Raw genomic sequence first — 27,721 nt, 5'->3', positions numbered from 1 at the left:
GCCTCGCTATCTAACGTCCTGGGAATGACAACGGGCTGGACAGTCTATCCCGCGCAGTCATGGTTCTGGTTCTCCCATGTCTCCCTTCCCTTAAATACGGCCTGGGCCTCCAGCAGCGTGGCGTTGGTGTTGGCTCCCAGCGGGGACTGGCGGAGCAGCGAGGTGAAGCTCTGCTCCTGGCCGGAGGAGGAGCAGCTGCTGCCGAGTGTGTGGAGCTCTCCACCTCCTGCCGGAGCTCCGACTGCAGGTCAAAGGCGGCAGTGAAGCCCCATCTGGATCTGTTCGTGGTGGGCTGGTCGCTGCTGGAGGCCCCGCTGGGGTCTGAACTGAAGGAGTTTCTTCTGAACCTGCATGATTTTGATTTTGTGTGGAATCTGAGCCGGAACAACCATGTAGAAATAACTTCATCTTTTTACTTATGTAGGTCATAAAGAGGCCTCAGTATTAAATCTAGACTGTTTCATAACCAGTTAAAAGTTCTTCACAGTAAGTAAAAATCTATAAATGTTCATGAACTTAACACTGAATCAGTCTTTTATGACATGAATCAGCAAGGATAAGTACTTTACCTGTTTTGGGGTCAACAGAGAAGTACGGCTGGCCGTGGAGGATGCTGTACACCACTCTAGCACTGTTTCCGTAGGTCGGGTCATCTGCATCTGTGGCTGTCACTTGCGTCACATACGTCCCTGGAGGAAAGAGTGGGAAGACATATTGACTTTGACTTAATTTGTCTCCACATGAGACTGCAATCCAAACTCTTTGAAGTTCATCAGTTTACTGAGCGATCTCACCTGACACTAATGAGTGATGAATCACAACTGAGGAAGCTACACAGCTAATACTGAGCAGTCAAAGTCGCTGACGGAGTGCAACGAGGAGGAGTGCGGAGGATGTGTTGTTCAATTTTCCTGTTGCACATTTGTAGCTTTATTTAGTGAGCATTATTTAACAAATAAAGCAAGGGTAAAAAAACGCTCTTGTGCGACCATTCATTAAACAATGCTACCATTAAGAAAACAAAGGGCCATGGCAGGAATAGTATTAGGGTGGCAGTGTTCCAAACTGCTGCAGTAAGAGGACAGAATAATTACTTGTTGGAGGTTTGGCTCATCCTCATTAACTAGCTGGCATTGAACATGCTCCTTATTTACCATGCATTTAAATCCACCAGACTCAATCTGAAGTTTCCAGTTTGATGAGGGTAACCAACAACAAAAAAAATGCCTTGTCAGCCTGACTATTTTATAACTCCGAGACTCAAGCCTGGTGATTCTCGGGCAGATGGGCTGATTCTTTAGAAGCTTGCAGACAGGTTGACATGGATGCCTTCACAGGCAGACAGCTCAGTGCACATATGTCCATCTATCCATCACACACCCACATCTGGCTTATAAAACTGTGTACAAATATTTTTTCAACTGCAGCATTTGTGGAGCACTTACATGAGCACTGACCAGAGGGATGGTGTTTGCATGGTCATTTTAAATTCTGCTAAGCTCCTAGTTGTGTGTAAAGAACTTGCTGTATATTAAATAGGCTTTGCCGTCTGAGCAGATGGTAACAATGGCATTAAAACATTAGGTGAGACAGATTAGTGTCACAATCCTTCCTAACAAAGCCACACATGTCTGATTAGACATACCAGGCATCGTGTTGCGACGTGAATGTACAACAGATGAGATAATACACTAACGCATTTTCAGTTCAGCGAGGGGAGAGGAAAACCACACAGCTCCGTGAGCTCAGATGTAGTGGAATTTTAAAAAGCCTTTCTGCAATGCAGACACCTACGCATTTCAAAAGTGACTAAAGGCAACAGCCCTTTACCCCAGGTGTGAGACAATAAACAAGCCGATTAAATTCTATTCCTGCAATTATGGAAATTTGGGGTGAGTAAGAACTAGGTGGAAGAAAAGGCCGGAAAGGTCATTGCTGATAAACACGGGAGGAGAATACAAATGTGAAATATAGATTATCTATCTGACTTGATTAAATACACTTTATATCACAATATTCAACAAATGACTGTACTGTAATGCAGAGAAAACCAATTAATATCGCACAATAAACAATGTGTGCAGATTTTATAGTCAAATATGAGAGAGAGAGGATATTTAGAGCAATCAAAAGAAATGCAAAAATCTCATTAACTATTTGAAATGTTTGGAGATAAGGAGTGAAATCAACAAATCCATCTAGACATTTTGTGATAACTACATTTTTTCAAGCAACTCACTGTTTTTCTTTTTTAAATCTGTCACTTTCTTAAAGATTCAGGGATAAGATAATTGCTTCTAACTCTAAGGGAGTCTCCGGATTATTGCCATGAGTGATTTCATAATGTCTCCGGCCATAGATTGTTCATTAACAACCATTAGTTATGTTCAGCATCTGTCTCTTTTAGTTTGTGTTTATCCCTGCTAACATAAAAACAACATCCAAAGGGGGATTCCAGCCAAAGACAACAAGAGGGATGTAACAGTTAATGAACCCATTGATCACACAAGTCTTGCTGGCATAAATATTGATAAAGACTTTAGTCGGTTTGATGATTCTTTTTTGCACTTTGCTATAAATATAACGTCTCACACAAATTGTGGGGGGCTGGTTGAAACTCACTTCTCAGCTGAGATAAGTCTGAAAGTGGTAACACTCTGCATAATTAACCAACACTTGTCGTTGCAACTTGTGATTTCTTATGCCTTCAACTGTAATAAGTGACAGCAAGGTTATTTCTAAACCCACAGTCGATTTAGTCATTTGTTTTCAACTAATCTCCAGTTCCAGCACACAAAAGCACTGAAGGATTTATGCAGTTAAACTGATTTAATATTAGATAATATTACAATTTTGATTATATATTCTTAAATGTAGAAATTACCTTTGATTATTCTCTCATACATTTTTTTTTAATCAATATTTATTTAACAAATATAATACACAAGGATATTGTACAAATTCCTAAAAAGTTATCAGTCATAATTTGGTTAGAATTATCAATAATCAATGAATGATTGCCGTTATTCATCAATTATGTGTGATTAACTGATTAATCCTTTATTAGTTAATTAGGGGCAATCTACCAAATTAACACATGAAGTTCAGTTTACTCATCACGAGGAGTAAAACTGATTTTCTGATATTTCAGCTTGGGTTTTATGAGGCAGGGAGCATCTCATAAAAGATGCTGTCGTGTTGCATTATGGGAAATGTAGGCTCCAGAGTTTTTGGAGCATGGCTCATAACAGGGACTACATTTCAGGATATCTCTGCCTTTGCTGCTTTGAATTTGTCTCTCACAAGTCCAACAACTTTATGGAAGTGACACACTTATCCATTCATACTACCTAAACGTCAAAGGGATGTTTTAAAATTACTTTCGCAGACTGCCGTGCATCAAATTGAATAACTATAACGATAAGTAAAGTATATGTTATAATTACAGGAAGGTAACATTTTGAAAATGTATTGTTAAATTCACTTGAAAGACGATAACAGCGTTCATGCGATTATCTAAATGAAAGTTAATCCCTTTTTTTGTCGATTATCTAATTGATAATCTACTTGATTCATTCTGTGGGTGGTTTTGTGAAGCTAATCTCTGTACTCTGCTTCCATGGTCTCACTAGATGTGTTTTTTGATAAACTTGAAAGCGTCTCTGATTCTACAGTAAACTGTTGCAGAGCGGCTTACGAATTAGAGTGTTCGCTGAGGCTCGACTGTGTTGTTTTTCCTCTCTACCCATACTCTAGAGATCGCTGATTTTGGAGTTTTGAGGGATTCGTTGCCACTCACATCAAGAGGAACCATTCTCCCAGAGAATTACCTTGATGATCTCCCTGGAGGGAGGGGTGTATAAAGACAAAGCTGTGAAATATACTCAGGGCACACCAAGAATAACTGGTTCTCTGAAATGTCAAAATCTAGGGGGAGCAGCTTTGCCCCTCTGGTTGTACCTGTGATGCTCCTGAAAGTTTTGCATCTGGTAGTTGGAGGGGAGAAAACAAAGCTTTCAGTGCAAAAAAGGCTTCTAATCAATTAAGCATAGTACTGGCTTATCTCTCTTTAGTGGACAGAACAAATCACTGCACATGGTCACTGACCTACTGGTGACATCTCAGGGACGCTGGCCCTGTACGGTCCCTCCAGGAATTTTGGCTCATTGTCGTTGATGTCTTGAACCTTGATTACAAATTCTGATTCGGGCTCCAGGGGCCTATTGGTGTCGATGTCAACAGCCTGGGCTCGTAAGGTGTAGTAAGGCTTCTCCTCCCTGTCAAGACTCCTTAAGGCATGGATGTCCCCCGTTGTTTGGTCAATTGTGAAAATGGAGCCGGCCCCGTCTCCCGAGAGGGTGTACTTCACCGCACTTTCCCCCCTATCGAGGTCAGTGTGCAGCTGCAAGACAAAAGAGGGGAAAAAAGACAGGTTGAGTGCAAACATTGGCACAGATAATGATTCATTGAAAGCACAGGGGAAGAGCTGTCAAAGAACACTATTTCACAAAGACAGTCAAGGAAACTGGCTGCGCATCAAAGAGCAAATTCATGTCTCTGCAAAAGATCTGCAAAACACTAAGTCATGAGAAAAAATAAAATGATCGTACTTTCAGAACGTTTCACAGATTAATGAGGCTAAATCTCTCATAAATAATGTATTCTCTCTGTGCAATTACGCTGCAGTGATAACTCTTCAACATCATGGACCAAATTCTATTCAGGCATGACTCAAAAATCTTGTGAGATAGGAAATAGGAGGTTTTTTTTCCTCAAAGTGGCATAGATCAGACTGTGAAAGCTTGAGGTAAATACTCCACTTGAGCAGTTTCTAATACCTTCACCTGACAGCGGAGGTCTGTGACCAGATGACTCGCAGCACAGTTGCAGAATATCACTAGTCCAGCCAGAGAACATCTCTGTTAATATAGATCCAGGGCCACGGCGGCTCTCTTTGTACAAGACAAACACATTCTGGGCTGGTGGCAGAGAGCCTATTGACAGAGTTATGTTTACCTCCCCCTGGGAGATCGGTCATACAATTCAAAGGCTTTTAAATATTTAAGGGCTCTAATGCAATGTGATCATTACAATATATGGATACGGAGTTTTGCCTTCTTATCAATGGTGTGGCATTTCCACCGACACCGTTGAACACTAGTCTTATATTCCAGGAGACAAGAATAGATATTTTAAGCACTGAAGCAGGGGCAGGCAGTGTAGCCAGCTAAATTAAGTACCTGCTGACTCCGGGTAACATGGTTTAATTTTTCTCTGTCGGAAAAACCTTCCACAACTTGCACTTGAGACACCTCTAATTCTAAACGATATGGTTGACTTTGGGCCGTTTCTAGCACTGCTAAAACAGAATGGACATGTCACTTTTGTATGGGTTGCTTTTTGGATGTGCTGTCAAACTGCTGTCATCTGGTTGAATATTGTGGATATTAGTGTGAGTGAGGGTAAAATAGAGCAGGAGACGGACAGGCAGTTCGGTGCATGGACCGTTGGGGGTGAAGAAGGAGCTGAGCCGGAAGTCAAAGCTCTCGATTTACCAGTCCATCTACGTTCCAACCCTCACCTATGGTCATGAGCTTTGGGTAGTGACCGGAAGAATGAGGTTGCGGATACAAGCGGATGAAATGAGTTTCCTTCGTAGGGTGGCTGGGCTCAGCCTTAGAGATAGGGTGAGGAGCTCAGACATCCGGAGGGAGCTCGGAGTAGAGCCGCTGCTCCTTTGCGTCAAAAGGGGGTCAGCTGAGATAGTTCTGGCATCTGATCAGGATGCTTCCTGGACGCCTCCCTTTGGAGGTTTTCCGGGCACGTCCAACTGGTAAGAGGCCCCCGGGGCAGACCCAGAACATGCTGGAGAGATTATATATCTCGGCTGGCCTGGGAAAACCTCTGGATCCCCCAGGAAGAGCTGGAAAATGTTGCTGGGGCGAGGGACGTCTGGTATTCCCTTCTACGCCTGCTGCCCCCGCAATCCAGCCCCAGAAGACAATGGATGGATGGATGGACAGGATATTAGTCTGTTAGTTTGTAAGCAATAATATAAGTTCAGCAAACCGTTACTGTCCTGTATCATATTCTGATTTATCAGCCTTGGAATGATGCCCATATTGGGCAATTTATGATTCACGATTCATGCCAAATGCTGATGTTCAATTCCAACGCACAAAACTTTCATGCCGGACCGTCGTTTGACTCCCGTCACACCAACCAAGATCTTTCCCCATCCTTATCCAAATGTTTTAGTTGCATTGCATGTGCCATGATCTTTCACTAACCTTACCCACGGTGTAGCTGCCATGCATCAGCTAATGACTGAATGAGTCCTCACACTGACACTGTCTGTTTTTTTTTAGTAATTCAGTCTATCTCTTTCTACCCCACAGGTAAATATTGAGCTATCATTTGCACATAGCCAATTTTCCGGTGAACCTCCACGGTAATTGCAGCCACGGAGAGGAGAGGTAAATTTGAGATGCAGCTATAAATTCTCTGTAGGTTACGGTTCAAAACAAACCAAGACTCAAGCACAAACACACTGGGAGTAATTGGTGATTCAGTGCAAATTGCCCAGTTCACACCTAAGCATAGCATGTCATTATGTTGTCTATCCATGGTGCATTATTCATTGCTATTCAAATGTATGAGAATTATTTTTAGTACATGACCCGTGTTGAATGACAACTAGGTCCCATAGCATTTTATGCAATTGGCACAAAATCTGAAATGTAGATTATGCATTGTCCTTGTAAATATTGTGAACAATATGAAACTCCTCCACAAACAAGATAATCTGATAATAAAACAAAGTAGATTGAAAACTAAACCCTCTATTTATCCTTACGCAGCAAAATATTTGGTGAAGAAAATAAATTAGGCTATATGGAATATGAAATATACGCAATACCACCCTGTACTGCATTTTGAATTTGTATCATTTACAATTTTATCGTGGTAGACACTGGAGCTGAGGGTGTTATGATAGGGCCTACCCAAGTTTAATGTGATGCTTCAACCCATGATTGACAACTGCCAATACAATTACTTCAATATATTAAAGTGGCAGTAGGCAGTATATTTTTTGGCATCATTGGGCAAAAAAATCTGTAATAACCTTTCAGCATATATAATGTATATTAATATTATATTATATATAATATATTAATACATATTCAAGTGTTCTGAGAGAAAATATGACTTCTGCACCTCCTCATGGCTCTGTTTTCAGACTTTAAAAAATCGGGAGACTTTGGCCAATCACAGGTCATTTCAGAGAGAGAGAGAGTTCCTATTGGCTGTGCTCAGGCTGGTGGGCGGTGCTTGGTATTTCTTCAACAGATCTCACCATGACCGGATGCCGGATCACAAACTTTTTCATTTTACAGCTAAACCGTGCACTAAAAGATGTTTCAGATCATCTGTCTCATGCACCACTGTCAGGATATAGTGATCGTTTTATAAAAATAACTTTATTTTAAAAAATCATATTTGCTCCATTTCTACCCACTGCAGCTTTAAAGATCCCATATTGTAAAAAGTGAGATTGTTGTGTCTGTTATAGTATAAAGCAGGTTTAAGTGCCACATAAAAACTGTGAAAGGAGAAATACGCACAGCCCGTATTCAGAAATTGTGCGTTTGAAACAAGCCGTCAGGATTTCTGTCCATTTGTGATGTCACAAATATACAATATTTAGACCATTACACGGTTTTAAACGTAAACATTCTAAATGTGTCCCAGTTTATTTCCGGTTGCAGTGTAGGTAAATGACATCAGCTAACAGGAAGTAAACATGGACCCAAACTGTTGCCTAGCAACGTAATTCCGTTGTAATTCCGTTGAAATTAGCTAAAACAGAGCATTTTAGACAGATGGAAAATGCATATTCAGGCAGACAGTATGAGGAAAATAAAGTTGTTTTTTTAACATTACAGCATGTAAACATGTTTTAGTAGTAACACAAAATACAAGTATGAACCTGAACATAAGCATAATATGTCCCCTTTAATGACAAATGTCTCCATATAAGCCTATAGCACCTTAGGATTAACTTGTCCAAGCTTCTAACAAGAAAAAAGTGTAGAGTTTATCCCAGGATATTGAGCTTTTCCCTCAGTCTAGGCAGCATGTTATACCCTTGCTACATGGAGACAAAACAAGGGAACTAGGGAAGGAGGAATTGAAATGAATTGGAACCAAACATTGTCAGACAATGTGGGGTTTCCATCCTCATATCCAGGGGAAGAGATGTTGGCCTACTTCCATGCGATGAGGACACGTTGAATACAAATGCACTCACTCAGCGTTTTACCAAAGCAAGGACAACTGCAGAGAAACAGTGAGAAAGAGGCATCCCCAGTTATGTGGAGGCTGTAATGTTGACTGTTACACTAGGTAGCTGTTTTCTAATATAGGTAAACCACGCACAGGTGCGCCAGGAGGAGGTGGAGGAGGAGGAAGAGGAGGATGACAACGAGCTAAAAGAAGGTGTGCAAGGCCCCACTGAGATGCCACCAGAGGAAAAAGTGGATGAAAAGTGAATTAATGCAACCTGGTTACAAATGCAGAGCATTGCATGATGTTTTAGAAAAAAAAGACTTGGAAATAACGTCACTGAAATGCTAACTTTTATGACGTCATTTAATCTGTGTCACACAGTTAATGAGGCACCTTGCGTCGCCATGGAAACAGAGCTAGTTTAATGCTACAGTGATGAGCTGCCCTCTGTGACAGGTAACACTCATTATAGATGATTGACATTAACTGTTGTTGTTGTTGTTGTTGTTGTTGTTGTTGACACGTTAGAACAAGGATCAGCAACCTTTACTATCAGAAGAGCCATTTTAGGCAAAAACAAAAAAAAATCTATTTTTTGGAGAAACAAAACATTTGAGCATTGTGATGAAGGTAACACAGTTTATAGTCTAAGTATATAGTGTATAAGTCTAATGCAGTGAGGGCCAAAGTGCAAATGTACTACGGAGTATTAGGGCCACATTCAGGGGAAAACCATATAAGATTTACGAGAAACAAAAGTCGTAATATCACGAGAATATGTCATAAAAGTCATGACGCGAAAAAAAGTCGTAATATTACGAGAAATAAGTCAAAACTTTACGAGAAAAAAAGTTGCAATATTACGAGATTAAAGTCACAACTTTACGAGAAAAAGTCGTATTATTATGAAAATAAAGTCATAACTTGAGGAGAAAAAAAATAGCATGTAAAATCACTAATTTATAATATTATGACTTTATTCTCATAATACTAGGACATTTTCTCGTAAACTTATGACATTATTCTCATATAACAAATTTATTTTCTCGTAAACTTCTGATTTTATTCTCATAATATTAAGACTTTTTTCCCGTAAACCTTTGACTTTATTCTCATAATATGACTTTATTTTCGTAATCTCAGATTTATTTTTTTTTCCTCAATGTGGCCTTAATTCTCTGTTGTACCATAGACCTACAACAATGATAAATAAAAATGAAAATGTAAAGAAAAAACAGTTATTCATTTCCTTTTTAATAAATCCACAGGTAGCCACGTGAGAGGAGCTAAAGAGCCGCATTTGTCATGTTCTGGCTGTGCCAGTCTTTATTAGTTATGTTTATGTGATTTTGGTTTGTGTTTGGTTTCTTTTATATTCTCATTCCAGTTTCTTGTTTTATTTTGTAATTCACTCCTCCTGTGTCTTGTCTGGTTTTACTTCCCTCCTTTGTTTGTTTTCCTGCCTTTTGTTGATTGTCTGGCCTGCCCTGATTTGTGTCACCTGTGTGTAATCATGTCTTGTATTTAAGCCTGTGTGTTCCCCTCTGTCCTTGTCGGTTCGGTTGTCTCTCCAGCCCCGTCTACCTTGTCCTACATGTTACCTGTTACCTCCTGCTCTGATCCTCGTGTTTCCCTGGTTAGTGATTTTTGGTTTTGGTCCTCTGTTTGGTTTTTGTTGTTTGTTTCTATTTGTTCTTTTGTACTTTGTTCCCCTCCCTGCCTTTTGTTGTTTTGCCTTTGGTAGTTTTGGATTTCTCAGCTTAGTATTATTAAAGCTCGCTTTTATTTCAACTACTTTCCTGCCTGTTACTCTGCATTTGGGTTCCATGTTAAATTCACCCCACACTGTGACAGCATTAGGCTCCGGAGCTGCAGGTTGCTGATCCCTGACCAAAGGGTTTGTTGTAACGTTACACCTGAATTTACAGGACAGGACTGTGGAGGTGGACTCCAGTGGACATCTCCATGTATTCCTGATGTCAACTTGGGAAATGGACAGCTATGGAGCTATAGCTGTGGACTGGATGTCTTCAACAGGTAGGACATGACTCTATATTCTAGTGTTTCGTGGTGCTTGGAGGCCACCTGGCCCTTTTCCTGTTCTATATTGTGCTGCTTGTGCTGATCATTATTCTACTGTTGGCTGCTGTGCAGGTATGAGTGTGTGTGTGTGTGTGTGAGAGAGAGTGCATGTAAGGCTGGGCAATAATTTATCAAGACTTGTTGACTTTCAGTGGATCTGTATGTTGATACTATGATCCAAGTCATATTTATTTCAGTAAAGCATCTTGTCAGAACTAACAAAATGACTTTTTTAATGTTTCATGTTTAATCTGATGTAATGCAGTGCAACAGTTTGTAGCATCCGTGATCACATTTAGTATTTTATTTATGTGACCTTGAATACATTTGACATAACATGATGGTGCTTTCAAATGAAACTCGTGAGCTCGTATTTCCAACATGGGAGGTCGTGTACAAGAACACCGCTGCTAAGCAACAGCATTATTAACGTTACTGTCGGCGTCTGGAAGCCACAGAGGCTAACAATTTAGCAATCTAGCAAGCGGGTAACCTAATGCAGGAAATTCAAAGGCATAATGAAAAAAAGTTGTATTATTATGAGAATAAAGTCATAACTTGACGAGAAAAAAAGTCGTATTATTATGAGAATAAAGTCATAACTTTACGAGAAAAAAAGTCGTAATATTACGAGATTTAAGTCACAACTTGACGAGAAAAAAAGTCCTAATTTTACGAGAATAAAGTCATAACTTTATGATAAAAAAAGTTGTTTTATTATGAGAATAAAGTCATAACTTTATGAAAAAAAAGTTGTAATATTACTAGATTAAAGTCACAACTTTACGAGAAAAAAGTCGTATTATTATGAGAATAAAGTCATAACTTTACGAGAAAAAAAGTCGTAATATTACGAGATTTAAGTCACAACTTGACGAGAAAAAAAGTCCTAATATTACGAGAATAAAGTCATAACTTGACGAGAAAAAAATTTAATAATGCATAATAAGGCATAATGACACTGGGAATATCAACAATTTCCTCAGACCTAATATAAAATTACAAAGAGAAACAATATACAACTAAAATTACAATCCATTGACTTATTCTGAATCGAAAAATGAACTCCCATGGCCTCCGCCATTTCTGACGTCAACAAACACGTCACAACTCTTTAACTTTCAGAAACTTTCCACTTACGAGGTCGTTAATACCACAATATGTTCTTGTGAACATGGTAAACACGACCTCATTTGAAGGCACCATGATATACAGTGAAAACAACAACATTTATTTCAAACATATTGCTCAGTCTTATGTGCTTATCTGGGTGTGTGAACATATGCACAGGCATATTTGGTAGAGAAGTGAAACTCTATTTTCCGTTTCATTCTATTGCATCCTATGCTACGCTATATGCTGTTTGGTATCTGGCCGCCGTGTCATTATGCCTTTGTTGGCTGCTGTGCTACTAATTTGCCTGCTGTGTGAATTATTTGCTGATCTTGTATTGCATTGTATGATATATCTTTTCCTTACACAAAACATCTTTTGTAACATGTTGTGAATCAAAACATTTGGTATAGAAGTGTATCGTATAGGGATGTTTTAACGGCTTTGCACACAGATGGAATTATGAACTGGATGGTGGATTCGACATCCTCTCTGACTACAAAAGATAAGAAAGTCTTTTATTTTATTTTATTCTGTGCTGCTTGGCCGGCGTGTCGTTATATATGTGTTGCTCGCTGTACCATGGTTCTGTCCCACCTGCTGTGGGGGTGTGGGCGATGGTGGATTTATAAAGTTTCTATTAGTTTTACCTCTTTCTAGTATTTATTTCCCTGGTCATGTCTTCATCAGACAAAGTAGGGGGAATACTTTGAGCTGTAGATTCATCACTGTGAGACATGGCATGATGGGAACATGTAGGTGTGGTTCAATAATTGTTAATCAGCACAAAGCCAACGGGGTTTCAACTTTGAAACGATTAGAAGTAAATTAGTGATTTCTTTTGGATTATAAATGTTGATTTGTGAAATGATGGAAAGTTGGGAATGGATGCTATGATGGTTTTGGTCAGGGATGGATTCAATGGCAGCACACTACACCATACCTCCAACACGTCTCCTGTATACATAAATCTATCATTCTCTTTTCTAATCTATTCTACTCTGCTCTTTTCAATACTACTTGAGTTTGGGCCAGCGTGCCATTATGTTGGTCACTCTACCGCAAGCTTGCCTGTGTGTATGTGTGTGTGTGTGCATGCCTGTGGCAGTGTTATTGGCAAACGGTTGCCTGTATCTGGTTTTGTTGGGAAATGGTTATGCAGTCTTCTGTAAAATCAACCGGGCAGAGAGCCCCCTCTCTAATTAAAGTGCCCCCATCAGAAAATTGGGGAGTACTTATTCGGGCAGTAATGATCATAGTTATCTATCACTGTGTGCTTGTGTGAAATGGCATATCTGGCATGTCTGTAGGTGAGGCTGCAGAGCAGTAATTACTTGCACAAAGGATTTTTGGCCTTGTGTGTGTGTGTGTGTGTGTGTAAACCCTTTTGGCAGCAAGCTGGAGTGGTACAAGTCTTTTTAAGTGTTTTAATCTGAAACATTCATAAACTTCAACTTGTAAAGTGTAGACACACGAGAGGGATGGATTGTTTTTTTGTAGCCGTAGATAATACAGACAAAATGCAATCATCCAACAATTGCATTTCCAGTTGAGCCAAATGAAAGGGAACTATTTCCTGTGGGCCTTTTGGCTGTCAACAGTATGGTTAAAGAGTGTTGTCGCCCTCAGGTGCTCCCCAGGAACTCGCTTCAAGGTTTGCCCTTGTCTTTAATAAAACACCGTGCATTGCAGCGCCCTATGTTTTCATCAGATAGCAACGACATCCTGCAGCAAGAGTAGCCGTGTTGTGTCTCTGTTCATTTATTATCCATCTTGTTTCCTCTTGTTTTGTAATCCCGTAATCTTTTGCAATCCGTTCACATAATCCACGGCATCATTTTGTCAATTCTGTCCTATTAGGCAGATGACATGACAATAGCAGTGAGCAACAGACTCGTTCGTAAGCATGATGAAAGTTGTAACTCCTTTTTGCTTGTGGCGTAGCGGAGAGATCAGAGTGGCAGATGGACTGCTGCAACAATGCAGCCATAATAGGGTCCACAATCTTTTTTCTGCTGACAGAAAACACATCGCTCATACACAAATTGCAGCAAACGCTGTTGTGAAAATATTATTTTCCATGTTTTTTGAGAATATTTGATGCAGTGACACACAGATAATGATTGCTACAAGATGTTCATATTGATCTGTCACCATCTTCTGATGGACAAAAGCTTACAATGAAGTCTGTACCTGTAGAGCTGAATCAACATCTTTCTGACACCCTCTCCTAAATGAAGCTTCACAGCAGTATCTGTTGCACGGCAGTTGTTTTGGATTGCATTATATTGCTAATGTGTTCATGATACTTTCCGTCATATGACACCATTACCATGTAGATAATAATTACTAGGTCTGCACGATTTTGAAAAAAAGATCTAATTGTGATATTGCAATAGCGATATGATTTGCTATATTGGAGGGAATGATACTTTTGACATCCTTATTCTCATTTTCATTGAAAAACATATTAAAATGATTATATTGTGATTTTTGTGGGGATCTGTACCAAACAAAGATGTTTTCTTAAAGGGACTGTTTGTAACTTTTTAAGCGTATAAATGTAGCGGGTCGGGACACATGCGCGTTCGCATATGCGCGATCGCGTGTGGCTGCTGCCTCTCCTCCTCTGCCTGCTTGCCTTCACTCAGACAGCGCGCGCGTTCTCGCGTACTCACTCCACCTCTAGACGTGAACGCGCGCTCACTCCACACTGCAGAAGAGTTAGTTTAGCTCTGAGAATATCTAGTGAATGTACAGTGGACGTTTGTGCAGAAATAAATGCTGCAGCTCCTCCAGACCAACAGAGGTTTTCCGTGTCTTGGGAAGTTACGGAGCTCTTCAGAGAAAAACGTTATCGTCTCGTTACCGACCGGGTGCCGGTGTCCACCCTGCTCACTCCGGCTGCGGGCAGAGAGAGACGAGTTTCTCGCTGCAGAGCCCCGCTAGAAGCAAACACAGTATCAGCATTGATTCATGGAGAGACCTTCGTCTGGTCAGCTAACATTTCTGCCAAGCAGCTGAAATATAGAGTGATATTGTGCTTTTAGCTGACGTGTGTCGCCTCACTGTTTTGAGCGATGCTCGTTCATGTCTATGTAGAGCGAGCAAGCACGAGCCCGACGCTGACTTTCGTTGATTTCACGGCCACAGGTGTCGCTGTTAAGAAGCATTTCTGAAAGTTACAAATAGTCCCTTTAAGTCTGTAGAATATGATGTGAATGCCAGGGCATCTCTGCAGCACTACAATATTTAATTTAAAATGCTATTTTGACTTTAACAAATATTGCGCTTCCTGCAATATGAAAAGGCCATATTGTGATATTGATAACTCATAAATCTGTTCAGTTTAACAGGCTGTTCAGACCTAATAATCATCAACACAAAACCTGTATTAACTGAAGCTGGATTAATATACTCTGTAATGTTGCCAGACTGACATTTCTGTGTACTATTGCATAAATGATCACTTTGTATTTATGATTAATGGGCTGGTTATATTTGGTTGTCCTTTTGACTGACGAGAAAAGAAAAAAAATGAACAAATGTGGACCATATGTTCACATTAGCAGTTTATTAAATACAAGTACCCAGGAGAGGCACCTGCAGATGATTCAGAACTGCACAATTAAAGATGAAAAAGAAATGCAAATATAAAAAGAATAGGCACATTGCCTCATTAATTATAAGTGAAAGTTGACTGATATTAATTCAAAATCCCATTACTCTAACAATGGTAATCAATTATATAAAAATACCCCTTAATAGGACGGCAGACAAGTGCTTCTTTTAAGCTATAAAACGCCCAGTGGGCTCAATAGACAGGAGGCGTAATCACAACCACAACCGTTTTAACAGTATGTCAAAAGAAAATAAATGGTTTAACTAAAGAGCGAAAAAAATGTCCATTCCTTTGCGGTAACAGTTGTTCCCAATTTGTAACAACTAAGTGGAGTCTATGCACGCAGAATGGAAATCATGGCTTTGCTGATAACCTTATGTCAATCTAAAAAAAGCAAATTTGGTTAACATAAAGCATGTGCAGAATGACTCAACGAGAGCTGGCTCGTAGAGACGGTGTGATCATATGCACCCCGTATTATGGTGAGAACGTCTTTACACTCCATTTTTCATGATAAGCATAATTAGCAAGATGCTCTGCTCACGGTACCAGTTGACATGGCAGCTATAAAAAGAAACAGGTAGTGCGAGGAAGTGAAATAAGCTTCCTGTTACCATCTAAACTCGCACCATCTGTTTGAGTAATTATGTTTGCAGTCGTGATGATTTTGTTTTTCTGGTTTTTTTCTCTGTTCACAATTTTTCCCCGACTGTCAACCAATTTTACATTTACATTTCAGACGGTTAGTTAATGCTTTTGTGAAACGGATGTTTCAGTGATCATAGAGCTGTTGTTCACAGTCTTGCTTAACCTCATTTTGCCAGGATTTATGGTATTTTTATGAGCATGCATTAGCCATTGTAGGATTCAAAGCTGTGGCCTATAATTTCCAAAATGTTCTCTCTAACCATTAAGCCATCTTGTCGTGTCTGGAACAGTTGAAGCGATGCAGATGGCCAGCCAGTGCACTAGCAGTGTTGTCAAAACAAATATCGGCAGGACCATTACTCATCTCCTATTAGTGAGAAATACTTCTATTGACCGAAACTACTCAACTACTGGGAAGAATGATGGCTCATCTGTCCTGGCTGTGAGACAGTCACATACTTAGGATAGTGATTGTGCTATACGGGGAATTATTGGCGTTGAGAAGAGGGTGGTGTGTTCCCTGTTACTTTCAGGATTTGCAGCACATGGTTCCTCATTGGCTATGCAGTAAACCCGCATATTGATTAATTTGAGTGATTTCAGAGGAGAATGTAACCAACCTCTGTAGAGAATGCTGTAATTGGATTTCTGCACCCAGGATTATGCCGAGCTCCTCTCAGGAATGCATATGGAGGCCACAACTCTTTTGCTGATAGCGAGCCAACATTGTTCCTTGAACGGCCCAGCAACCTTACACCGAGTACATTCACATATCAGTAAACATTCTGAAAAGGGTTGGAACATACTTGTTCTTCTCATCTTTAGATGCAGTTAGTCTAAATATCTCTGAGGATTACGTCAAGCCAAAATGAAATGAAATAGCTTTTATTGTCTGCTACAGCATAGATATCTGCTCTGTAAAGCACTTGTCCTGTGTTCTCCTTTTGAGAAAAAAAATCAGAACCCAAAAGGCAGAATTTTATATTTTTTTTGGTTTCATGGTGTCACCTCTCAGTTTTCCATTAATTTGTCATAGATACGTAGATCCCTTATTTCGATACAGCCAATCGGATCTTGAATAACAGCAGTAACGCAGATGATCACATTTCTCACAGATCTTCATCTGAATTTATTGTCATTTTGTGGGTTTTTGTGTTGGAAGCATCTCGTCATCTCCCTTGCTGCAGTACCACTGTCCGCCTGTTACTGATGCGTTGGTGGGGGCACTGCTTTACAAAAAAAGCCTTATTAAACGCTTTTTAATAATTGCTATCTGGTTGCAAATATTAAGTCAATTATCAAAGAAATCCAATAAACGCAAGTATAGGGGACATCAGATTACTACATACCATATACATTTGTTTAATTAATACATTTTAACATTTTTAATTAATAAAAAATATCGTTTCAGTATTACTATCAAGATATTTAGGCAGAGTATTGTATCAAAGTCATTTTTGTTTTTTGGTATTGTGACAAACTTTCCTAGTAAAGTCGCCTTCTTGTTTTACTTACAAACATGATCTTGTCCTACACCTTGTTGAATAAGTAATATTTCCTGGTATATATTATACATATGCCCCAAGGCCATTTACTGTATATTTATTATACTGTGTGAATTGATTGATTCTGATCCATATTTAACGGTGCTTTAGCAAAACCAGGGCATACAGTATACTACATATCTCCTCTCAGAATTCATGCTACAAGCTGTTAATCAGTGTAAATCCTTCTGTATACATTGATGCTTTGTATGCATCCCTGGCCCTACTGCTGTCTTGAATTTATTTTTATGCTGCTATTCATTATTAGGTTTGAAACGACCCTTCAATCCAAAACCCATTCAACCGCTCTTCCTGTCCTACCAACCCAGTAGTGTGATGACTAGTGGCAGTATTGGTATGTTGTTGGAGGCTCCAAGCTCGTGCGTTGTCAGGCTAGAGCCATGTCGTTTCACATCATGACTGCTTGCATGGCAAGTTTTTCGTGGGTAGTCGGTGTGCTGGTGAGCTGCTGATAGAAAGAAAACACTGTGTCAAACGCTGCGAGCTTATTATAGCTGATCGATATTGGCTTGCGAGCCATTTCTTGTGCTGCTGACAGCTCGGAGGTTGCTATCTGGGTTGTGTCATGCCTCAGTCAGGTAATAAGAATGGAGGGAAAATGCACACACACACACACACAAAGGAGGCTCTACTGGTAGATATGCAACCACAGAAAACATGTAGGGATGTGTATGTGAGGGAGAGAGAGGACCAAATGGGACAGATTGACAGATATATCCTAGGTTGTGTGACAACAAATAAAAGCCCTTGAGTTGTTTTCACCTCTGAAGCTGTATTACCGCAATTTAAATTCACATCTCACCTGCAGTTGTTGACAGCGATTCATCAAAACCCACAAACGTGATTGTTGATATAAATGTCGCTTAGGTCAACAATCTGAGGAGCTGATACGATTCAATAAGAAGCAGCTTTATCATACATTACAAAACACTTCCAAAAAATACGTGTTTTCATGAGAGGTTATCTTTTGCACAGCAAAATAACAATCAAGAATGATTTTTCACATGAATATACATGATTGTTATTGATCTTAGAGACTGGGGTTAAGGCTTGATTCCCCTTTCTCATATCACACTTGATTAAACAATATAGCGATATTGATACAACATACAGAATGCAATTTTCTACCCAGAACCACAACAATATTGCCCATCAATGTCAAGGAACAAATGGGAAAATGTTGACCACGCTAGTAAGTGATACTGATTGGGGCATTAGCACACCGTTTGGAAATATGATCCATGCAATTCAGGAGGAAAGTCCATTACCCATGAGGACGAAATGTATGAAATATATTACTCTGGCAGGACAGATGAATGGCATCATTAGCTTTTTTATTTCAGATGTTCTTCTCAGAATTTTTCCCGCAACATTCATCATCAACATGCATTACAATTGTAAATGCCCCTCAACCTCTTAATATGTTCTAACGAGCGGCTGAATCACTGGCACACCTCATGCATAACTTCCAGGAGAGCGATCCTTTCAAATTACTTTGCATTTGACAGTGAATTACTTAGGCAAAGTACTTCTAGATGAATTCCGGGATAAGATCATGTCATTTTTTAGGTGAGTGTTTAGTACACATTTTACATAAAACACACATTTAGTTTCTTTACTGGCATTCAAACATATATCCATATCGCTGACTGTATATTCATATTAAATTATTGTATTTACAATAGCGTCAAGGGCTATCTAATTGCTGATATACAGGATGTACTTGTGTGCTATGTTCCTCGCCTCAGTGATTGCAGTATTGTTGTACCAGCTACTACATTAGACATGCTTTATGGATATCACGAATAGATCAACAAGATTATTGTTTGCCATTTCGCTCAGGCTCTGCATGTAGTCGCCGTGCTTAGCTGTAGGTCACCGAACAGACCTCTGCACACAACAGTGCAAAGCAATCAAGTTATGAAGCCTGTGATTTTGGAGTCGATGTTAATTACCTGTTGGCTTTGCAGGCAGTCCAACTGAAGTGTTTTACAGCAGTGGCGATCATCACCACAGTGTGTAAACAGGTTTGCTGCTTTTATATGGGCCTCTTCAGGTTTTCATGCATTTTACAGCTTAAATTCCAAAGCATTTAAATCCGAACCTTATTTAACAACGTGTAACACGCCATCACTAGTAAGGCTGCTAAATTTCATATGGTCAGATAATGGCATCTCTCTCTCTCTGTTGGGCCCGGTGCATAAGTCTTGTTGAAACGCTTTTTATGTCCTTCTTATAGGTCCTCATTGAAAGATTAAATTGCGGGCTCCACATCAGTAATAAATCTCAGCCAGGTACGGGGTGGGACTGAGAGGAAGAGCCATCAATAAAAAAGAAGGCTGGTCATTCCTTGTCAGGCGGGAAGCAAAGGAATAAACAAGTTGTAGGAGAAACGGGGCTGCCCTTTCTAGCAAAAGTGGTTTATTGACTTGTATTTAAATGAGCGACCTTTTGTCTGCAAGTGTGTGAAACGGGGCATTGGAGCATGCCGCTGCATGCCGTTGCATACTCTGTACTGCAATAAAGGGTACTGAGACCTTTTTTTGCTTTCCTTTTTATAGGTCCTAAGTGTGACTATCTAAATTGATTGGATTTGTCTTTAACCTTGAGTGCGTGTGCTGTTATGGGTATGATGATTTTTGCTTTCTGAACTTAATGGCTGGTGAGCTTTTTTATGGAACTTATTCCCTTACTGCCTTTCTAGCCAAGTGTATAATTTGCCTAGTGTGCTTTGAGAGGGTTTTGCTCATTGCCTTGCCATCATGTTCCCATGACTTGTATAAAAAGACAACATGGTTGTGTCTGGTGTCGCTCTCTGTGGGAGGTAACACAGTGGGGGCTCTCTGACGTGCAAAGCAGGCTTTGTGTTAGCCGGTATATGTCGGCTTTTAGCCAGTATCACGTGCAGTCGTCCGGCAGATTAAATGATCAACGGCCAGAATGTCCGTTGGCCAAATAAATATTTTTTACTAATTAATTGCATATTAAATGGCCTAATATTATAAGATATGCTGCCAAGACTTATATTATACAAAAATGTAAATGCCTCCGCTCCGCTTCTAATCCAATACACTTTTTGTCAAATTCAGCGAATATCTCCTCACGATACGCTCATATATATATATATATATATATATATATATATACACAGCCAGCTGACTGTAAATGTGAAACAAACGGAGAAAGCCGCTATAATAATGATATAAATAATAATTACGTTGTTGTGTTATGTTTCTTCAATAAATTTTGACTTTTGGACTTCAGATTGAGACAATTACAGAGACGAGGAGTGTGTGCGTGTTTGAGAGAGAGACAGAGAGGGGAAGAGAAGGAGGACTGCAATTTTTCGGTAAGGTATTAATGATAATTTGAATGTCAACGTTATGAATGAAGCTTAAAACTATTCGGTGGGCTACAGCACTATTTTGAGTTTGAAAAACGTGGAAATCTTACCAAACAGCCTTTTTGTTTTATTTTCTAGACCGCTTCTTCATTTCACTTATTTTCAAGTTATGTCAAATGTAAGCCAATATATGGCTATTTAAAATAATTGTCCGGTAGTTGCTCTATATGGCTGTAATGCTGGAATATCAACAGCCATATTGCCATTAATAAAAAAAAAAAAAAAAAAAGTCTAGCGAACCTTGGTGCAAAGATATTATTTTAGATGGACTGAGAATCTAGAGACCAGGTTGTCCGTACGTGGGTCCAGTCCCTCTTCATTGAGATTGCAAATTACTCTGTTCAAATTAGGGTTGCAGCTATTGATTATTTTAGTAATCGAGTATTATGCAGATTAGGAAAAATAAGACAGGTCTATTAAAGTGAACTAATTGGTTTCCTTTTTATAAAAAAAAAAGCTTAAACAGCATACAATGACATTATGTCAAAAATAAACCCATCTACATTTTGTGTTTTAGATAAAACATTTTCTGAAATACAAACAAATAAATTAAAAAAAATTATAATTTCAAATGACAGTACACAGCTCATGGACTACTCCTATAAAGGTGCTATAACTGCAACTAATGATGTGTTCAAATTCAAAATTGATATAAATTAATTAATATTCAGGGATGCAAATAATTTGCATCGATGATTTTTAGTAATCGAGTTACTCGAGGAATCGTTTCATTCCTAGTACAAACCACATTTGATCCATGAAGTTCACAGCGACACACTGTCTGCTCTGGTCAGACAATCCCAGCATTGTTAGTGATGGCAAGCCCGAGAGATGTGTTGCTTTAGATAACACCTCCACTGGTAGTAAGTGGTCATTATATTTGCCATGCTTTGAAATGACAAGCACAGCTCCTTTAAGTGGATTCTGAATTGCCACATTACTATAATTCTAGGGAAAATATGTCAAACAGCAATTCATGAGCATTATGTTCAAATGGAGAGTGCCGTGATGCGGGAACGAAATTTTGAGAAATAGCTGCTGAAGTCAGCAGAGAGTTTAATAGAGAGTGAGAGGAAGCAGCTTGGCTTGATATACAGCCACACCACTAATGGCAGATTTTTCTTGCAGATAATCACTGCTCAGCATAGGAAAGGCCTCTGCATTATCTAATTGTGAGCAGCACAGTGTTGTTACATTTACCCCCTTAAGCCTTCTGGGCTTTAATTGCTAATCTGCAATAATGTGGTTGTTGTCAACAGGGGATTGTCAGAAGTTTCACAATATGGGGGCTTGTATTAAATGTGAAATGTTGGTACTCAAAGTGAATAACTATGTTCTCGTGGGTCCTTTGTATCTCAAGTGAATAATTATTCATATTTTATTTTTAAAACTGTAGAGAAAGACAGTCATAAAATTATAATGGTTTGTTTTTTTGTCTCTTTATTTATTGTTAATGGCATTGGAAGTTGGAGTTACTTACACAACATTGCTTTTCACTCCGAAGAGCAACCTTGCTATAAACTTGAACAGGTAAAAGTAGATATTTCAAATATCCTTGGTAGACTACTTTTTCTTACATGTCCATTACAGTATTAAAACTTCCATTGTACTATTTCAAAACTAAATTTTAGTCACTATAAGTTGTGTTTTCCACATATGAATCTTAGTGGCTCAGAGTGTCTTGAGACATTGTGATTCTAGGTGAAAAATGGAGTAACCACTTTTCTAGACTGCTGCAGTTCAGTTGCCCTTGAGCAAGGCCCCAGAGCAGTCGCTTCCTTATTAATGCGTGCAGGAGGGACTAATACTAGCGCTAAACACCTTGCTGAATCTTGTCATGACCTTATTTGCACCTCGGGGAGCAAAGAAGATAATTAAGTAAGTAGTGTAAGTTGCAGCTCCCAGCTGTAACTGTAGGTTTTTTAACATTCTCTTCATGTTTAGTGTCTGCCACCTCCACTTACCTGACCAAGAGGCAGGAATATATAGATTCTGGCATAAATATATTAAGATGTAGTGTTGGGTGTAAAATCAATATGAATACATTACTGCTACATGTTGTTTTTTTTGCCGTTTTTGTTCTCAAATTAGGTCGCCGGAGTCTAAATTCATTCTCTTTATTTTGTAGTCACGCCATACCACCAAAACAAGTGCAAATGCAGACTTTGCATAATTTTTTTCCACTGGTGATGCAGAAGAAAAGAAATGTTGCTTTGCTTGCACTCATTAATCTGCAATAGACCACAGCATGTAAAGATGGATGTTTTATAGTAAGTCCTTCCTTGCACTGCACAAAACTAATATTTACTCACTCTATGCCTCATATGATTGCAACATGAGAAAGTGTGCACATGGAAAACGGAAATTGTATTTAGTGCTTTCAGACGTATGTTTTAGTTATGTATGTAATAATAAGTCAGACATGCACCGGGTAGTAATCAAGGCCCAATCTGCCTCAGTGTGTCAACGGAGCTCTTCATATGACTTATCGTTGTTTTGAGTAATCTATAATTTGATGGCCAAAATTTGGTGTTTAAAACATGTTTTAACTTTAATTATAAACTTAGTAGACCAATGAATTAGGGATGTCACAATACCAAAAATGTAGCAGTCGATAACCAATACCAGTGAAATTCCATGATTCTCGATTGAACAACGGTAAAAAACAAAACAATAAACACTTTGAGCTAGTGTTAGGAAGTTAAAGAGGTCATTATCCTCTCTAATATCTATTTTATGTTGCTGTGAAAACATCCCCTTCAAACATCTGGATTCATTCAGGTTTCTCGACAAAAAAAAGATTTTTTTTACAATATTTGAACAAACATGATAATGTTAGAATTTACCTTCGCCTTATAGTATTTTTAATGAATAGAACCTGAATGTATCATAATAAAACTCAATGCATCCTCCGTTAACGTTGACCTGGACGCATCGATAGTCAGTTTACTGCGTCCTTTTGGAATTTAGACGCCGTTAGACTCGAGCCCCCCCCACGCCCCGGTACCATCAAACAAATCCCATCACGTTGGTGACTTGTCTGGTCTGGTGACATCCCTACAATGAATTATGAAAAGAAGAATTTTTGCAGACTACCTAATCTGTTACACAAATGTCACCGAAAGCTTTTTCTTTCAGTTTGGTGCTTAACATTTAAACTCAAAGACCCCCAAAATAGTAACACTGGTTGTACAATCTACTGCACTAAACCAGCCCTGAAGTGTATTAGAGCTAGACCGCTAAGTCAGCCAGATTTATCGGCAGATGATATTAGCCTATTGCAGATACAGTATATCAGTATATGGTGTATATGCCAGCCGTTAAGTAACATGAAATTGAAGTATAGAAATGACAAACTAAGTTAGAGGTGATTTAGTAAATTCACTATTACATAGTTTGTCTACTAGGCAGCACTGACAAGTTGACTTTTCAACTGCGAAACTCCCGCTCAGTATCTCGGTCAAAATTTAAAAGACAAAACCAAAAAAATAATCCATATTAAGATAATTTATGTTCTTTGTAGGGCTGGAACTAACGATTACTTTCATTACAAATTCAATTTAAGGTTATTTTTTAAAATAGTTGGATACATTTTCAGTTGACTGACTAATCAGTTACTCAACTTATTGTTGCAGCTCTAGATATATCTTCTTCTCCTTTTATATCTGTCCTCAAAAATCCAGTATTGACTGGGCTATTAAGTAAATACTACCTCTTTTAAGCTTGCCATAGTTACTTTATGTCGTGATTTTGTTTGTTGTGTCAGATTTTGGCCAACTTGGAAGATGTAGTATGAGGTAGTGTGTTGTTGGATTTCACCGTACTGAAATATGGTATTCAAATTTTGTTCACCACGGCCAATTAGAAGTGAAACGGGACAACGCTGCCCAAAATGATGTGTTGCAAGCACAAAGTGGGTGCTTCGATGCTTCGATCTGGCTGCATTGTTCATACAAGACTTTGTTATGCACCGCATTAGATAATTATTTCTGTGGTATGGTGATGGATCTTATTAATGTGCCTGAATACTTCCTGTGGTTCGTTGCAGTCTAAGACTCAGATGAGTATGTTTTGACGTTTTAAGGAAAAGGAAAAACAATTAGGCATTCACAAGGACAACTACATGTTATCATGTTGTTTCCAAACATCTGCCGTCACTACAAACAACCACTGGGGCATTCAGGCAAAAGTCACCAGTTAATAGGCAAACTAGTTGATCCGTAACACCGGTAGTCTGACGCTCCACTCCTCTGTGGTTGTCCCCCTTCTCCCTTCAGTCACCTCCAGTGGTTGTCTTGCATTCTGTATGCTGTCAGAACGGACACAATTACTGCATCTTGTTAGTAATGTGAATTATGTTTTTAATGGTCAACACTAATTAGTAGTGATCTTAGCAGTAATGCATTTAATAAAACACTCTAAATAGATTTTGTTATTGATGACAGTTTTGGTAAAAGGAGAAAAGGTTCATAATTTCTTCCACAACATTGGAAGAATTAAACATTTCTGAATAATATTGTCTGTTTTTGTTAGTTTAATTGCACTCTGATGCAAAATAGAAAGCAACCTAAAAGCTTGATGGAATAATTGATCCAGAGACCTTGTAGTTAAATAGCAGCTAACAAGGCTTAGAAGCCACAAATAACAACTTTTTTACCTGGTTTGTCATCTTTCAATCTTCTATTTACACCTCTTTAACTGCCACAACATTGACTCTATTTCTATTGTTGTGTGCTTTGAATATAAAAGTACTACTGCGTGATGAAAAAAATCCATCTCGTCGTGTACCAGTATGTGTAAATAAGAATTTCTAACCAAAAAAAAACATATCATATAACAACCCTGCCACCTCACATTCCTTACAAATATGTTCAAGATATAGGGGAAGTAGAGCTGAACCTGAATCCGAATGTTCTGGCCTTTACAGTAGGTTTTGTGTGTAGGCATACGTCAGATTTTTAGACTTGGTATGTACTGTATAAAGCCAACCATACTGTTATCCTGCGTTGTACTGTGTGCAATGATGCAACCAAAAAAAGTGCAAGGATTCGGCTTGAGGGGGCTTACCGACTGATTTGAATCATTAACGTTTAAGGGGCAGCCCTCAGGATTAGTAAATTGTATATTAATCCATCCATCCATTATCTGTAACCACTTATCCTTTACAGGCGTGTGGGGGACTAGAGCCGATCCCAGCTGACATTGGTCGAGAGGCGAGGTACACCCTGGACTGGACAATCACATGGTTGACACATAAAGACAACCATTCACACCTATAGGCAATTTAGAGTGAACCTGCCCACGCTAACACGGGGAGAACATAAAAACTTCACACAGAAGTGCCCAAGCCAGCCAGCGGGTTTGAACCCGGGACCCTCTTGAAGCACACATTTCCACATCTCAGGTACTCTGGATGCTCAGATAGCAGACTTGTTCATGTTTTTATCCATCTCCAAGAGAATCCAGGCATCCACATGGCTAACTATCTAGTCTTGGCTGGGGATGTTATGCATAGCATAAAGGAAAAAAAAAAATGTGTAAGCAGTGCCCCTTTATTCCAAAAATAGAAGGTACCGGTATATCTCATTTTCTCAATGTATGTAAGCAGGATGGGAGGAGAGAAAACAGAAATCAAACAAAAGCAGCACAGTGCACAGACATTTTGAGAGGAAGTGGCTCACGACATCACCTGAAAAGTCATGTTTTTACATGCACACACGCATACATTATTCAGCATTTATTTAGATGAGCAGCTGATCAGAGGATACGTTCTACATACATAGTGAATCAGATGTTGACTGGCTTATGCTTTGAGAACAACTTCGCAAAAAAAAAAAAATGATCCCTGCATCTGATTCTGTTGACTCTCTTTTTAGAGGGCACTGTCTTATGGTAATAAGATTAGCAATCATTTCCACGGACAATTATAGGTAATTTATATTGCACTAAAAAGTCCCCCAAATGTTAATACATATTATAAGAGTTTACGGATAAGGCACAACGCCCGTCATGTGGTGTGACCTGTGCTAATTAACTGATAAATGAGAACCAAAGAGTAAAATACTTGCATAAATTAAATTTTAAGCAAACATGCAAACCAACCATAACTGCTGATCACCTCCATGATAGGAAAGAGCTTACATTATGCTCATTAATGCTCAACGAAACAAAGATATGGAGTGGAAAAGTACAGAGTTCCTTCTCAACACAGCCACTGAAAGAAAGAAATGCAGACGCCACTATAGCCCCGACGCTGCAGGTCACTGAATGGAAATCATGTTTACACTCTAGAGTGAATACATTACCACAATTAGGCATTGATGTATTATAGGACAAGCATCCACTGCACAAAGACTCATGGTCCATTAGAGTTAATTTATGTGCCTTAAAAAAACAAAACCCCTTAAAGGCCTCTGTGACAGCACTTGATAACTCCTTGGAAGACATGTCACTAACACCCCCAGTCTCCAGGCATTATCTGTTTAACTTTTATCCTGTTATGGCTACAATCATTTTGAAGCGAAAGCCTGTCCCGACAAAGGTCCGAGGATCTCATCTCCAAATGCTTTTCATATGGCAGAGAATCAGTCAATTATTTTGAAGCAGTGCAGCGGCCCTGGATTAAGTGATTTAGGAGTGCAGCAGACAGCAGCCACCCTCCCCCCTGCTTTTAGCCTCAGAGACTTCCACAAACAGCGTGGCTTGTCAGGGCTGATTGCAGCGGCACTGGGGCAGATAAGTCAGTCTTACTATTATCCTATGTAAGCTAGGAGTGCCAAATTACAACTTTAGCCTTAAACCCCCACAGAGTTTACTTACGGATGTCTTAAGCCACAGCAGAGAATAAAAAAAAAAAATCACTGAAAACAGAGATGGCCAAGGTTTGAGGGGGGACAAAAAAAGTGTGTCTGACGGGATGTATATATCTCAGTTCAGGCTATTGGCTCTCGCTGCTGTCTTTTTATTGCTGTCAGCATCTCCCACTGGCTCATAACTATG

At 39.2% G+C, this 27,721-nt stretch overlaps 1 protein-coding gene across 1 annotated transcript in view; it reads right to left on the bottom strand.

The window, feature by feature from the left end:
* Positions 1-27,721, bottom strand: part of LOC119480827 (cadherin-12-like) — a 112,708-nt gene that overhangs the window by 43,162 nt on the left and 41,825 nt on the right. Inside the window, exons 3-4 of the mRNA XM_037757431.1 lie at positions 4,108-4,402; positions 570-689 (exon numbers count right to left, since the gene is read on the bottom strand). Of these exons, the coding sequence (XP_037613359.1) occupies positions 570-689; positions 4,108-4,402 (415 nt within the window). The remainder of the gene's footprint in view (positions 1-569; positions 690-4,107; positions 4,403-27,721) is intronic.

The sequence above is a fragment of the Sebastes umbrosus genome, chromosome 21 (genome assembly GCF_015220745.1).
Source record: "Sebastes umbrosus isolate fSebUmb1 chromosome 21, fSebUmb1.pri, whole genome shotgun sequence".
Lineage (NCBI taxonomy): Eukaryota > Metazoa > Chordata > Actinopteri > Perciformes > Sebastidae > Sebastes > Sebastes umbrosus.
Note: the sequence above shows the minus strand (reverse complement) of the source record. Positions and strands in the feature narration are given on the sequence as shown.